This window comes from Gadus chalcogrammus, unplaced genomic scaffold (assembly GCF_026213295.1).
Source record: "Gadus chalcogrammus isolate NIFS_2021 unplaced genomic scaffold, NIFS_Gcha_1.0 GACHA116, whole genome shotgun sequence".
NCBI lineage: Eukaryota > Metazoa > Chordata > Actinopteri > Gadiformes > Gadidae > Gadus > Gadus chalcogrammus.
Genome location: NW_026613551.1, coordinates 16,878 through 33,266, shown reverse-complemented (window position 1 = coordinate 33,266; position 16,389 = coordinate 16,878). Strand labels below are relative to the sequence as shown.

At 44.8% G+C, this 16,389-nt stretch overlaps 1 protein-coding gene across 1 annotated transcript in view; it reads left to right on the top strand.

Moving 5' to 3' along the window:
- Positions 1-16,389, top strand: part of LOC130378918 (NACHT, LRR and PYD domains-containing protein 3-like) — a 43,197-nt gene that overhangs the window by 10,912 nt on the left and 15,896 nt on the right. Inside the window, exons 7-13 of the mRNA XM_056585511.1 lie at positions 2,690-2,786; positions 3,384-3,503; positions 6,083-6,196; positions 7,722-7,835; positions 7,910-8,026; positions 8,101-8,229; positions 10,909-11,022. Coding sequence (XP_056441486.1) covers positions 2,690-2,786; positions 3,384-3,503; positions 6,083-6,196; positions 7,722-7,835; positions 7,910-8,026; positions 8,101-8,229; positions 10,909-11,022 — 805 coding nt within the window. The remainder of the gene's footprint in view (positions 1-2,689; positions 2,787-3,383; positions 3,504-6,082; positions 6,197-7,721; positions 7,836-7,909; positions 8,027-8,100; positions 8,230-10,908; positions 11,023-16,389) is intronic.

Genomic DNA, 16,389 nt, shown 5'->3' with positions numbered 1-16,389 from the left:
AAAATTATATTCGCTCGCAACACACACACGCACATACACACATACACAAACACACACACACACACACACACACACACACACACACACACACACACACACACACACACACACACACACACAAACACAAACACACACAAACACGTTCATTCATTCACGCACGCACCCACTACAACCTCCCGATCTTCAATCAAAACAACATCAAGTAAGCGATGCCGCAGCGTGTTGACAAGTCCGTCCCGAGTCATAGGCTTTATGGTTCATATGTTTGAAAGCCATGACACACTCTATTACCAGTTGGCCTGAAACACCACGCCTCGCATTCATGGAACTATAAAGAATATCGCAGTCGTTGTCGTACCATGCCTGTTTAAAGCAACATTGAAAAGGGTCCGTTCCTGTCTGAAACAGTGTTGCGCGGCTTTCCAAACGTTATCCAATCAAATACACTGGTATCGTAGCCTGGCTCCGCCCGCCTAAGTACTTCCGCTCAATTTGAATTTCCCTTCAGTACTAGGTCTGGACTAGCCTGGCTCCGCCCGCCTAAGTACTTCCGCTCAATTTGAATTTCCCTTCAGTACTAGGTCTGGACCTGCTGTATGTAATTTGGTTTTCTGGTGCCGCCACAGCGGCCGCCAATCAGCGAACAGAGGGCGTGTCTGAGAACAATGACGATAAAGTCGTACGCCAGTTTGAGTTGTTGTTGTAGGTCGGTAGTTGATTTACAATGTGCAATTTTTCCCTGATAAATTAAATTCGACGAACAAAACCTGCAACTGTCGTTGACGGACATTTTCGTGCAGACGCGCAAGGTGTTTGGTTTGTGTACAACCTGCGCGTGATTCCCGGCGCATGACATACGTCACAACCAAACGTTAGCGATTGGTTATGGCAGATCCAGAGTGGCACTGGGCAGATCCAATCATTTTAAACTTCAACAGACACCCGCCTTCAAGTGAGTTAACGTTTGTCAATTGATTAGGTCCAGACTCTCTGTACAAATGAAATGAAGTGAAGTACGAGAGTCTGGTAGAACCAGGCTACTGGTATCGCAGTATTTAAAAAAAATCATATCCTAACGAAAATACACACCGTTCTTCGGTGTGAACCAGTATACCGCCCAGCACTAACGCAAGTTGACGCCACTACACCATCGGGGCAGGGCAGGGGGAGTTTAAAAAAGTCAGGCACCGTTATGAGGCACCGAAATGTGCGTTCTTAAGGCTCGATTCCACCGGAGGCGTATGCGCCGCGGGACGGCTGCGCCGCGGTCACCGCTGCTGATCGCTTCCACTATAATCAATGAGACCATTTCCACCGGGCGCGCCGCGGAACGTTTCAGCAGCGTCCCAGGCGCGGCGTGCCGCGCCGCGGCGCTATCTTTCCGTCCAATTCTATTTTTGCCGCCAGCCGCTGCTAAACCGCGTCAATTTCGACAGAGCAGGTCGAGCCGGGCAGGAAGTGAAAAGTAAAAGCCATAGAGCATCCGGTCAATTTTCAAAATAAAACAATACTCAGCTCATGTAACTTCACATCAACATTATTACGTCATGACCGGTGGGTCTCAGAGGGTCGGCAACATGGACGACGAGAGACTCATTGTCGAAGTTCAGCAAGATTAAGTCATTTATGTACCAAATCATCCTTTTTATAAGGAAAATGTCAGAAAGGACAAAGCGTGGCATTTAATTGCAATAGTTTTGGGAGTGGAAGGTGAGTACATTAGGTTTAGGATTATCGCGTGATCTCGTGATCTCGCGTGAATACGGCTGGCTCGCAAGGCAGCGCTACGCTGCCGTTACGCGCCCGGTAGGAATGGACGCAGGGCAGAGGACGCAGCCGTTCCGCGGCGCAGCCGTTCCGCGGTGCGTACGCGTCCGGTGGGATCCCGGTGTTATTCGATCTCGTTACAACCGTTTACGTCGGAAACGGTTCCCTACTGGAACCGAGTTTCGGGGCTCAACCCTAGTTATTGTGGAGTATCGGGTTAAATGGTTTGATCCAGATATTTAGAGTTATTGTTGGGTATCAGGTTAGATGGTATGATCCAGATTAGAGCCCGACCGTCAAAGGGTTTTTAAAGCCGATACCGATACAAATATTTGGCCATTTAAAAATCTGATATTCCGTTATATCGGCCCATATATATTTAAAAAAGAAATTCCAGAAAAGAGTAACAAAACGTAAACAGATTTCCCTAACATTGGTTTTTTGTAGTTATAGTAGTAAATGTACAGTGTGAGTGACAGTTGCCGGGGAATAAAGTTTAATAAAGTATAACGCTTCGGTGGTGTTTGACACCTCGGGTCTAAAGGTTCACGTTACGTTTTAAGAATCTGTGGTTCAATAAAGAGACAGAATTCAGACTTTGTTCCAGTGGAGAAATTATTGTAACGTTCTTTACTTTTAATTGTACCGCAACGCATTTTTTAAGTCTATTGTATATCTTTTTTGTGTTGTAGTTTAAGCACAGTTACAGTCACCAAGGTGTTTAATTCTTCATCTCTGAGTTCTCATCTGCTGTACACATCTGTACTGTAGTGAGGGCAGTGTGGTTATGTTGTGGGGTTCATATTGATGGTCTATGATGTCCATAATGCAGTGTGACGCAATCACAATGATCTTCTCTCTCAATAAACAGCTTAAGTTCCGAAGGCAAATTAAGTGATGGATGAGTTGTGTTTGTGTCCAGGTCTCCAGTCTACGATGGATGAGGAGAGAGAGGAGGGGGGTCCTACCTCTAAGACCACTCTGTCTGGGGAAAATGGCCGCCGGAGCAAAGCTAAGAGGTAAGAAGAGGATCTCTCTGTCTGTGTCTGTTGTCCATCTCAGAGCTCAGCAGTGATGCATCTTGACTCCATCATTAGTCTGAGTAAAAGCTGTGTGTGTGTGTGTGTGTGTGTGTGTGTGTGTGTGTGTGTGTGTGTGTGTGTGTGTGTGTGTGTGTGTGTGTGTGTATAAAATAACTTCACCCCCCCCCCCCCCCCCCCACACACACACTTAAATGTCCCTCTTGTTGAAGAATGAGTTGTGCTATGTTTAGTGTGCCCCCGGGCACTGCGTTGGTGACCCCCAATTTAGACCCTACTTCATATCCCAACCCTTGAAAGGCCACCCCCCTAAACCAGCCGGAGTTTGAATAAGTGTGAATGACCCTCACGGTCGAACATCCTGATGTACAAATGCGGAGAAAAGACGGAGGACATGTGTGAAAACGGCTAATAACTTCATTTTCAGCCTGTCCATATATTTCCATTTCAACAATCTGAGAAAGATTATTGAAATCGAAAGTCATGAGAAAGTAGTTGAGTAGCCTGGACCCAATAAATAGTAAAACGGAAAAGATGTCCACAAATCCTAACTTCCAGATGGTGTTTGTTTTTCAGAAGGAGGCAGGAGAGAGCAGACTCCCCTGGACCCAGCTGTGTCTCCATGAAGAGTGACTGGTCTATGGATCATCCTCCTGTCCAGTTTAAAGATGGAAATCACCAACCTTCTAAGGAAAGGTGAGGATTCAGCCAATACATCAGGGCTGTTCAACTGGCGGCCTGCGGATCATCTTGAACCGGCCCGCCGATCATTAATCAGAACATAACAACGTCCGATCACAGGATCACTTGGTGCTGGATTGATTCATGGCTGAGGCTGTTTATTCTGCTGTTTGAATCGTATGAATTTGAATCGTTTTCTATGTTAGCCAAACGCATTGTGAATCAACACTCATAGTATGAAGGGTACTAAGTGGGTTTTTATGTCTGTAACGATACGTGTATCGAAACCGAAATCGCGACACTCAAAGCCACAAACCTGTCTCGCGGTGTGAGAAGGCAGAAGCCCGATACGCCCTTTCTAACTCTCCGGTCAAATTGTCAGATTGAAATTTGCTAATAATTTGTCTAAATAATAGTCTGCTGACACCGCCCCCTCTTATCGATGCCGTAAGTATGCGACGAGATGCCCTCTCTGTGATGAAACCTCTCCGTGGCTACGGAGGATTGCATTTCTCCACAGCCATCGAAGTCCTCATATGTGATATAAACGACATTTATCCAGAGTGGGCCAAGCGCGAAAAAAATTGCCTATGTGATCCCTGTTTCTATTGTTTTGTGTGCTTTGAATGGCAGGTGGTCTGCTTATAGGTCGGAATGAAGCGGCCACCGATTATTGACAGGATGGGTACTTTATTCTACCGGACTCGTTCGCTTCTTCACTAGACACACGCGCTACCGCTCGCTCTCCTCGCTCGTCCACTCACTCGCTGACGTCACTCACACACACTGACACACACATACGCACACTGCCATTCTCGCGCACACACATACGCTACTCGTAACACTATGCCTCGTCATTGCGACAACGTTCATGTTAGACGTTCATGTTTTTTCCCATCTATTGAAAGTTAGGCTATTAAAAATGTTGCATTCTATACGGCCTGATTATGTCATTATTTAAGCTACATAGCCTAATAAGGACCGCTGATAGGATATTTGACTAAACCAACCAAACTAGTTGAGGGTTTTTGCCTACCTGCTCCTCGATCGCAGTCGAGGAGCACAACACCCTGTGTGTAATATAAATCTGATGGGGGGGGTATACAGGGGGGGGTCCTTGAAAATGTTTTCTGATTCATGTTCCTCACAGAAAATGAGCCAAAGCCAATGAATCTTACTTCAAAAAAATAATTATTTGTATCACTTTTATTAAGCTAAAAACTGAAAACGGGTCCCACAGACCCGAACACCTTATAAGGGTTAAATGCCATTATAGCTGCTTTCACTCATAGACGTACAGCCCGTTATTAGCCCGCTTTTCTCCTGACGGGCCGTGTATGTAAACGACATATCCTGACATTGGACATCCTGAAAAAAGACAACCCCTGAGGTTGTATTTTAGCCAGCGGAAATGTTAATTACCTTATATGTGAACGAGCAGTAGAATATCAGCATTTCACACCATTTGAGTGGGCGTGTTGCATGTTGAGTGGCACCCTAAACGATAATCAGCCTGTTGCCTTTTGTTCGCTGAATGGTTTAAAAATATTTTAATGTTGGCACTGCTTTTCAGAGTCATTTGTGGTGAGCGCTAAATGATAGGTCTTTTGGTAACCCTAAAAGTACACATTATACAATAAATTACGATACATGAGTTCACAGCTGCACGCGTGTGTAGAAAATGTTTTTTTTATTATTATGTCACACCCTTCCTGCTGTCGGCTCTCAGACCGTAGTCGAGGAGCACAGGAGAGACGTTCCCTCCAGGGCCGATGTTCTCTCGGGGGGAACACCCTTCACTTTGACCGGCAGTGGGTCTGCTTAGAGGTCGGAATATGGTCTGAATGAAGCGGCCACAGATTCTTCACAGGCTGGGTACTTCATTCTTAGTTTCACTAACTTTTCAGTACACGTTTTCACGGACACAACCGGACTCGTTCATTACTTCACTAGACTGACACATGCTACCGCTCGCTGTCCTCGCTCGTCCTCTCACACACACATACTGCCAACAGTTAGCTGAACATCCCGGCTTTCCATTCCCTGTTTTCTAAATTAAACACAGAAATCAACTACATTCGTCCCAGTGTTTGCTACATGTGAAATGAAGCAAAAAAGTATGTTTTCTTTTTCTGGTAACGCAGTCGTTCGCGACACCTTTCTTCTTCGTCGTTTCTTCTGTTTGTCACTAACTCATGCTCCAATCTTTGATCGATTGATGCAGATGTTGTGGAGGCAACGGAATATATGATGCATCGCTGCAGCAACATTTGAGATGATCGCGATGAGTTTTGCCCGTTCTGCCTCCGTGCTGGTTGCGGTCAAATACAAACAGAGAGTGACAGCGGCTCTTCTTATCCCGCCTCTGGATAATATAGTCCCTACGTCATATCCCAACCCTTGAAAGCCCACCCCCCTAAACCAGCCGGAGATTCTACTGATGTCTGAGCGACAACGATGTCCGCATATCAGGCATCAAGTGTGAATAAGAGTGAATGACCCTCACGGTCGAACCTCCTGATGTACAAATGCGGAGAAAAGACGGAGGACATGTGTGAAAACGGCTAATAACTCTTTTGATTATTGTTTTTCAGAAGGAGGCAGGAGAGAGCAGACTCCCCTGGACCCAGCTGTGTCTCCATGAAGAGTGACGGGTCTATGGGTATACCTCCTGTGCTTAAAGATGGACGGCCCTCCAGAGAGGAGAGGTAGGGGTTTCAAACAGACGATAAAAGAGACAATTTGGTTGTTACCAGACCCAACTGATACTGATGTTTATAAGTCAGGGGAAATAAAAGTGTGTGTGTGTGTGTGCGTGCGTGCGTGTGTGTGTGTGTGTGTGTGATGGACGTGTGTGCATGCGCGTCCATCATGGCGTTCATGCTGAGATGGGAGTAGTGAGAGTTCCACCAAATGACCCTAAACACCCGTCGTAATTGCCGCCATTAATGCAAACATGCATGTTGCTTCAGAAAACGATCTTGATAATATGTTTACTATCGACAATCAAAACAGAGCACAAACAAGCCTTATCAATGACAGGATACACTGCTGTCAATCAAACATCGGCAGCGTCAAAGTCATTGGAGGGGACTCAAACTCCAAGGAAAGCTAGCCTGTATCCCTTGTGCAGACCACTCCATAGTAATAGTAAAAGTACACATCATACAATAAATTACAAGACATGAGTTCACAGCTGACCGCAGTCGAGGAGCACAGGGGAGACGTTCCCTCCAGGGCCGATGTTCTCTCAGGGGGAACACCCTTCACTTTGACCGGCAGTGGGTCTGCTTAGAGGTCGGAATATGGTCGGAATGAAGCGGCCACCGATTCTTGACAGGCTGGGTACTTTATTCTTAGTTTCACTAACTTTACAGTACACGTTTGCACAGACACAACCGGACTCGTTCATTACTTCACTAGACACGCCAGCGCTCGCTCTCCTCGCTCGTCCACTCACACACACATACTGCCATTCCTGCGCACACACATACGCTACTCTCGTAACAATTATTATTAACAGTTAGCTGAACATTATAGGGTCCCGGCCTTCCATTCCCTGTTTTCTCAGTTAATCACAGAAATCAACTACATTTGTCCCAGTGTTGAAATGAAGCAAAATCATGCGCCTTCTTTCTCCTGTAATGCAGTCGTTCGCGACGCCTTTCTTCTTCGTCGTTTCTTCTATTTGTCTCTAACTCATGCTCCAATCTTTCATTGATCGATGCGGATGTTGTGGATGCAACGGAATATATGATGCGTCGCTGCAGCAACATTTAAGATGATCGCGATGAGTTTTGCCCGTTCTGCCTCCGTGCTCTCTCTGGTCAAACCAAAAGAGAGTGACAGCGGCCTTCCTTATCACGCCTCTTTATATTTTAGACCCTACGTCATATCCCAACCCTTGTAAGCCCACCCCCCTAAACCAGCCGGAGATTCTAATGATGTCTGAGTGACAAAAATGTCTGCATATCAGGCATCAAGTGTGAATAAGTGTGAATGACCCTCACGGTCGAACCTCCTGATGTACAAATGCGGAGAAAAGACGGAGGACAAGTGTGAAAACGACTAATAACTTCATTTTCAGCCTGTCCATATGTTTCCATTTCAATAACCTGAGAAAGATGATTCAAATGAAAAGTCATGAGAAAGTAGTTGAGAAGCCCTGCAATAAATGATAAAACGAAAAAGATATCCACAAATCCTAACATCCAGATGGTGTTTGTTTTTCAGAAGGAGGCAGGAGAGAGGAGACTCCCCTGGACCCAGCTGTGTCTCCATGAAGAGTGACCGCTCTATGGATATACCTGAAAACTTCAAAGATGGAAATCAGTCTATTGAGAAGAGGTGAGGATTTATCAGATATAATAAAGATACTAATTCTATCAAACGTCCATAAATCCTGGTTCTTGTTTTTCTAGAAGAGTACAGCAGCAGAGAGCAGACTCCCCTGGACCCAGCTGTGTCTCCATGAAGAGTGACAGCTCTATGGATATTCCTGTTGGGTTTAAAGATGGAAATCAGTCTATTAAGAAGAGGTGAGGATTTATCAGAGATCATAAAGATACAGCTTCTATTAAACGTCCATAAATCCTGGTTCTTGTTTTTCTAGAAGAGTCCAGCAGCAGCAGCAGAGAGCAGACTCCCCTGGACCCAGCTGTGTCTCCATGAAGAGCGACTGGTCTATGGATCATCCTCCTGTTGGGTTTAAAGATGGAAATCACCAACCTTCTAAGGAAAGGTGAGGATTCAGCCAGTACATCAGGGCTGTTCAACTGGCGGCCCGCGGATCATCTTGATCCGGCCCGCCGATCATTAATCAGAACATAACAACGTCCGATCACAGGACCACTTGGTGCTGGATTGATTCATGGCTGAGGCCGTTTAGTCTGCTGTTTGAATCGTATGAATTTGAATCGTTTTCTATGTTAGCTAAACGCATTGTGAATCAACACTCACAGTATGAAGGGTACTAAGTGTGTTTTTATGTCTGTAATGATACGTGTATCGAAACCGAAATCGCGACACTCAAAGCCACGAACCTGTCTCGCGGTGTGAGAAGGCAGAAGCCCGATACGCCCTTTCTAACTCTCCGGTCAAATTGTCAGATTGAAATTTGCTAATAATTTGTCTAAATAATAGTCTGCTGACACCGCCCCCTCTTATCGATGCCGTAAGTATGCGACGAGATGCCCTCTCTGTGATCACAGCTCTCCGTGGCTACGGAGGATTGCATTTCTCCACAGCCGTCGAAGTCCTCATATGCGATATAAACGAGATTTATCCAGAGTCGGCCAAGCGCGAAAAAAATTGCCTATGTGATCCCTGTCTCTATTGTTTTGTGTGATTTGACTGGCAGTTTGTCTGCTTATAGGTCGGACTGAAGCGGCCACCGATTATTGACAGGATGGGTACTTTATTCTACCGGACTCGTTCGCTTCTTCACTAGACACACACGCTACCGCTCGCTCTCCTCGCTCGTCCACTCACTCGCTGACGTCACTCACACACACTGACACACACATACACACACTGCCATTCTCGCGCACACACATACGCTACTCGTAACACTATGCCTCGTCATTGCGACGATGTTCATGTTAGACGTTCATGTTTTTTCCCATCTATTGAAAGTTAGGCTATTAAAAATGTTGCATTCTATACGGCCTGATTATGTCATTATTTAAGCTACATAGCCTAATAAGAAGCGCTAATGGATATTTGACTAAACCAACCAAACTAGTTGAGGGTTTTTGCCTACCTGCATGCATCCTCCAACTGCAATCTTTGGTTATTTATTTATTAATTTAGCTATACTTTAATAGCATTCTTTCTGTTCAAATCTGTTCAGTTTTCCAAATTATTTGTTATTAAATGTTACATTAAGTTAATTGATGTATAAGTGTTTTTTAAATAAAATGCTTTTTAAATTTAAAAGAATCGTGGGATGTATCGAACCGTGGTGATACAAACCGAATCGTGAGTTGGTGTATCGTTACAGCCCTAGTCAACTTGTTAGTGCTTAAATGCCATTATAGCTGCTTTTACTCATAGACGTACAGCCCGCTATTAGCCCGCTTTTCTCCTGACGGGCCGTGTATGTAAACGACATATCCTGACATTGGACATCCTGAAAAAAGACTACCCCTGAGGTTGTATTTTAGCCGGCGGAAATGTTAATTACCTTATATGTGAATGAGCAGTAGAATGTCTGCATTTCACACCATTTGAGTGGGCGTGTTGCATGTTGAGTGGCACCCTAAACGATAATCAGCCTGTTGCCTTTTGTTCGCTGAATGTTTTAAAAATATTTTAATGTTGGCACTGCTTTTCATAGTCATTTGTGGTGAACGCTAAATGATAGGTCTTTTGGTAACCCTAAAAGTGCACATCATACAATAAAGTACGATACATGAGTTCACAGCTGCAAGCGTGTGTAGAAAATGTTTTTTTTATTATTATGTTACACCCTTCCTGCTGTCGGCTCTCAGACCGCAGTCGAGGAGCACAGGGGAGACGTTCCCTCCAGGGCCGATGTTCTCTCGTGGGGAACAGCCTTCACTTTGACCGGCAGTGGGTCTGCTTAGAGGTCGGAATATGGTGAAAATTAAGCGGCCACCGATTCTTCCCAGGCTGGGTACTTTATTCTTAGTTTCACTAACTTCACAGTACACGTTTGCACAGAAACAACCAGACTCGTTCATTACTTCACTAGACTGACACACGCTACCGCTCGCTGTCCTCGCTCGTCCAATCAGACACACATACTGCCAACAGTTAGCTGAACATCAAAGGGTCCCGGCTTTCCATTCCCTGTTTTCTCAGTTAAACACAGAAATCAACTACATTTGTCTCAGTGTTGGTTACATGTGAAATGAACCAAAAACTACACTTTCCTTCTCCGGTAACGCAGTCATTATGACGCCTCTCTTCTTCGTCGTTTCTTCTATTTGTCTCTAACTCATGCTCCAATCTTTCATTGATGGATGCGGATGTTGTGGATGCAACGGAATATATGATGCATCGCTGCAGCAACATTTAAGATGATCGCGATGAGTTTTGCCCGTTCTGCCTCCGTGCTGTCTGCGGTAAACCAAAACAGAGAGAGTGACAGCGGTTCTTCTTATACCGCCTCTGGATAATTTAGACCCTACGTCATATCCCAACCCTTGCAAGCCCACCCCCCTGAACCAGCCTGAGATTCTGATGATGTCTGAGCGACAACGATGTACGCATATCGGGCATCAAGTGTGAATAAGCGTGAATGACCCTCACGGTCGAACTTCCTGATGTAAAAATGCGGAGAAAAGACGGAGGACAGGTGTAAAAACGGCTAATAACTTCATTTTAAGCCTGTCCATATATTTCCATTTCAATAATCTGAAAAAGATTATTGAATATTTTGATTATTGTTTTTCAGAAGGAGGCAGGAGAGAGCAGACCCCCCTGGACCCAGCTGTGTCTCCATGAAGAGTGACTGGTCTATGGGTCTACCTCCTGTGCTAAAAGATGGACGGCCCTCCAGAGAGGAGAGGTAGGGGTTTCAAACCAACCCGGTATCACGCAATTGCGTGCTCCTGCACACGAACGTTAATCTATTGAAGCGTGTTCCCGAGCACGATAGTCCGACTTTTTGCGTGTTACACAAAACGAAATGTAAACCAATGCATTCTGAATGGGAGTGTTCTAAGACAATTAACGTGCTCCACAAAACGGTACGAGAGAGAGAGAAAGAGAGAGCGGGAGGGACAGAGAGAGAGAGAGCGAGAGAGGCTTCAGAAAGGGTGTGCGCAGATAGTACAGTGCACCCTAGTTATGTTTATGCCAAAACCTATATATATAATTAGGCTGTGGAAATTGCAATAAGTTAAGAACACAACTTCGCACGTTGAGCACACAGCCGTGTGACTCGTTTATTTTGTAAAAAAGAAAACCGGAAAACAAAGCGTGCTGAAGGTAAACAAATCCAGCATGGTCTGTGACGTCATGAGACGCACGTTAGTTGAAGGGGGGGGGGGGGACACGTTTGTTGAGGGGGGGGAGACACGTTTGTAGGGGGGGGGGCACGCGAGAGTTGGTTTTTATTGAACGCTCGACAACGAGAGTTGGTTTTTATTGAACGAGACTTCAACACGGAACAGCTGCACGAAACGATGGTCACGTCACTCTCGGTGACGGTGTCGACAATAATGAACACACGAACAATGTTAATAGAACAACACACAACCACATAACATCCCGAACCCATTAACCCCACTTAATCCTAACAACAAAACAAGTTAACAAAAGCCCCATTTGTCAACTGAGAACCCCAATTCCCAGAATCCCCCGCGGCTCCGGAACACGGCGTAGCTTATATTAATCTTTATTATCTGAATGGGAAATGCAATATTTTAGGACAGATACACCATTAAACGCGTTTCTAATGACATTTCTAGCGAGAAATGTACATTTTCCTTACATAATCTTCAGTCAGTGAATGTGTATGATCTTTATTAATCTTTATTGTCTGAATGGGAAATGCAATATTTTAGGACAGATACACGATTAAACGCGATTCTAATGACTTTTCTAGCGAGAAATGTACATTTTCCTTACATAATCTTCACTCAGTGAATGTGTATGATCATTATTAAATTATCTGAATGGGAAATGCAATATTTTAGGACCGATTCACCGTTAAACGTGTTTCTAATAACATTTCTAGCGAGAAATATACCTTTTACTTGCATAATCTTCAGTCAGTGATTGTGTCTGATCTTTAGTTTTATAGTTATTAGGATTTGATCGGCTCGCTCGCATGTTTCAACGACGTCAGGTTGCTTTCGCTAAACTAGCAGCTCACGTGCTTCCTGCGTTTGTGTTATTAAACTGTTACTTTATGTAACTTTTAATGATATCATCTTGTTAGAAACACGTATATCTGAGAGCCAACCCAGTCGCCAAAAGCATACGTTGACAGTGTACTTTTCGTGAACACTGGATTACGTCGCATTTCAACATAAAATAGCGTGTTATACACACACACACACGCACGCACACGCACAGACACACACACACAAGCACACACATGCACGCACAGACACACAGACACAGACACACACACACACACACACACACACACACACACACACACACACACACACACGCACACACTCACACGGTGCATTTCGCTGCTAAAACAACAACAAAAAAATATTCCCTCAAATATTATTACTTTCAAAACGTTGGCCAAAATGGCCAATAATATCATTTTTTATTTGGGATGCTTCTAGGACATTTTGGGTGGATTTTGAACGGTATGTGGGGGGCACGTTTTTTGCAGGACCTGGCAACCCTGCGCTGTTGCCCGAGATCTGGATCCACCCCGACGTGGTGCCGTCTCCTTTTGACCTTTTGACCCCAGACTTCTGGGGGAATAGCTGAATCAATTCATTAGTCAATCAGAAGCATGTAAATATGTTCCCGGTGGCGTAAGAGTACGAACAAGGTGTCCTTCAACATCTACGCTTCCAGGAGATTGCAACGGTGCCACACATGAGCATATTCAAACATGTTTAATGGTAGTAATTAGCTGTCGAAATTGGAGGCCTTAATCAATACTGAGCAGCTATTGATTTGCTTCCCGATAAAGATTTGTCACAAATGACATGTTATTTAGCATCTACACGTTGAGCTGAGTCCAATGACACCAAGAACGACACTCTAGCTAATGGTAACATGTATTTTACATGGTACACCTAGGTCTAGGACATGATCTCGGTGTAGCAAGAGGCCGAGCTTGATCTCATTGGACTCAGCTTAACGTGTAGATGCTAATTAACATGTAATTTGTCAAAAATCTCCATCGGGAAGCAAATCTATAGCTGGTCATTATTGATAAAGGCCTCCAAAATCGACAGCTAATTACTACCCCGAAACATATTCAAATATGATCATGTGTGGCACTGTTGCAATCGTCTCGAAACGTAGATGTCAAAGGACACCTTGTTTGCTCTGCTGCACCACCGGGAAGATATTTTCATACTTCTAATGGATTGATTCATATTTTAAGGTTCTCGGAGTGAGACTTTAAGTGGCTGCAGCAGAAGTGTTGAGACGAAAGATGATATCAAGAGATTTATAGAATATTCCCATTCACATTATGATTCTTCGTCGTAACATCCGACCAAACATCCTTTACATTCACAGAGCGAAGATTATGAAAGTCCAGGCTCAGCAAGTGCTCCATCTCGTTGCACCTGCACCCAGCGGCTCGCTTGCAAGATTTTGGCCTGAAGTTCTTCCCAGACCTATACCCTAACAGTCCAATATGCATATCTGAGAATCAGGCCTCTCTTCAATAATGACAAAATGTAATGAGAGAAATACACATTCACTTTTTGTTATCTCATAAGCGGCGTGGTGCCGGCTCCTTTTGACCTTTTGACCCCAGACTTCAAAGACGTGGCCACAGGCCAGCGGTGTCTACACACATTAAGCCACAAATGTACACCTCCATCCCGCAAAAAATGGGGCCTAGAAACTAACCTCTGTCTTATGTACATTGACTGTACTGTTGGAGGTCACGCCCCTTTTCCAGCCTTTTCGAGATAGCTAGGGATGCTAAAATGTTGACACACATTTCCCGGGGCCCCGAGAACGACATATGCAAGATTTGTAGTTCTAGCCCATAGAGAAAAAAAGTTTTCCCAAATGGACTGTCATTTGGACAAGGCCCCTTCAGAAGTGTTGCCTGCGAGACCTAATGGTTCAGAATGTGGTGGAAAAAAAGTTTTTGAGATAGGAAGGTTCTACCGCCCTGAAATTTGAATACCATATTCTAGGGCCTAACTGGGACCCCCGCACCGAAACTTGGCCCGGTCGGACCCCGAGGGCAGGAAGGGGGGGCCTGCCCTTGGGGTCTGACCGCGCCAAGTCTCGGGCAGGAAGGGCCCCCCCTTCCTGCCCTCGGGGTCCGACCGGGCCAAGTTTCGGTGCGGAGGTCCCAGTTAGGCCCTAGAATAAGGTATTAAAATTTCAGGGCGGTAGGACCTTCCTATCTCAAAAACTGTTTTTCCACCACATTCTGAACCATTAGGTCTTGCAGGCTACACTTCTGAGGGGCTTTGTCCAAATGACACTCCATTTGGGAAAACTTTTTTTCTCTAAGGGCTAGAACTCCAAATCTCGGATATGTCGTACACAGGGCCCCGGGAAATGTGTGTAAACATTTTAGCATCCCTAGCTATCTCGAAAAGGTCGGCAAAGGGGCGTGACCTCCAACAGTACAGTAAATGTACATAAGACAGAGGTTAGTTTCTAGTCCCCATTTTTTGTGGGATGGAGGTGTACATTTGTGGCTAAAGGTGTGTAGACACAGCTGGCCTGTGGCCACGTTTTTGAAGTCGGGGGTCAAAAGGTCAAAAGGAGCCGGCACCACGCCGCTTATGAGATAACAAAAAGTTAATGTGTGTTTCTCTCATAACTTTTTGTCATTATTAAAGAGAGGCCTGATTCTCAGATATGCATGTTGGATGGCTAGGGTGTAGGTCTGGGAAGAACTTCAGGCCAAAATCTTGAAAGCGAGCCGCTAGGTGCAGGTGCAACGAGATGGAGCACTTGCTGAGCCTGGACTTTCATAATCTTCGCTCTGTGAATGTAAAGGATGTTTGGTCGGATGTTACGACGAAGAATCATAATGTGAATGTGAATATTCTATAAATCTCTTGATGTCATCTTTCGTCTCAACACTTCTGCTGCAGCCATTTAAAGTCTCACTCCGAGAACCTTAAAATATGAATCAATCCATTAGAAGTATGAAAATATCTTCCCGGTGGTGCAACAGAGCAAACAAGGTGTCCTTTGACATCTACGTTTCGAGACGATTGCAACAGTGCCACACATGATCATATTTGAATATGTTTCAGGGGAGTAATTAGCTGTCGATTTTGGAGGCCTTTATCAATAATGACCAGCTATAGATTTGCTTCCCGATGGAGATTTTTGACAAATTACATGTTAATTAGCATCTACACGTTAAGCTGAGTCCAATGAGATCAAGCTCGGCCTCTTGCTACACCGAGATCATGTCCTAGACCTAGGTGTACCATGTAAAATACATGTTACCATTAGCTAGAGTGTCGTTCTTGGTGTCATTGGACTCAGCTCAACGTGTAGATGCTAAATAACATGTCATTTGTGACAAATCTTTATCGGGAAGCAAATCAATAGCTGCTCAGTATTGATTAAGGCCTCCAATTTCGACAGCTAATTACTACCATTAAACATGTTTGAATATGCTCATGTGTGGCACCGTTGCAATCTCCTGGAAGCGTAGATGTTGAAGGACACCTTGTTCGTACTCTTACGCCACCGGGAACATATTTACATGCTTCTGATTGACTAATGAATTGATTCAGCTATTCCCCCAGAAGTCTGGGGTCAAAAGGTCAAAAGGAGACGGCACCACGTCGGGGTGGATCCAGATCTCGGGCAACAGCGCAGGGTTGCCAGGTCCTGCAAAAAACGTGCCCCCCACATACCGTTCAAAATCCACCCAAAATGTCCTAGAAGCATCCCAAATAAAAAATGATATTATTGGCCATTTTGGCCAACGTTTTGAAAGTAATAATATTTGAGGGAATATTTTTTTGTTGTTGTTTTAGCAGCGAAATGCACCGTGTGAGTGTGTGCGTGTGTGTGTGTGTGTGTGTGTGTGTGTGTGTGTGTGTGTGTGTCTGTGTCTGTGTGTCTGTGCGTGCATGTGTGTGCTTGTGTGTGTGTGTCTGTGCGTGTGCGTGCGTGTGTGTGTGTGTATAACACGCTATTTTATGTTGAAATGCGACGTAATCCAGTGTTCACGAAAAGTACACTGTCAACGTATGCTTTTGGCGACTGGGTTGGCTCTCAGATATACGTG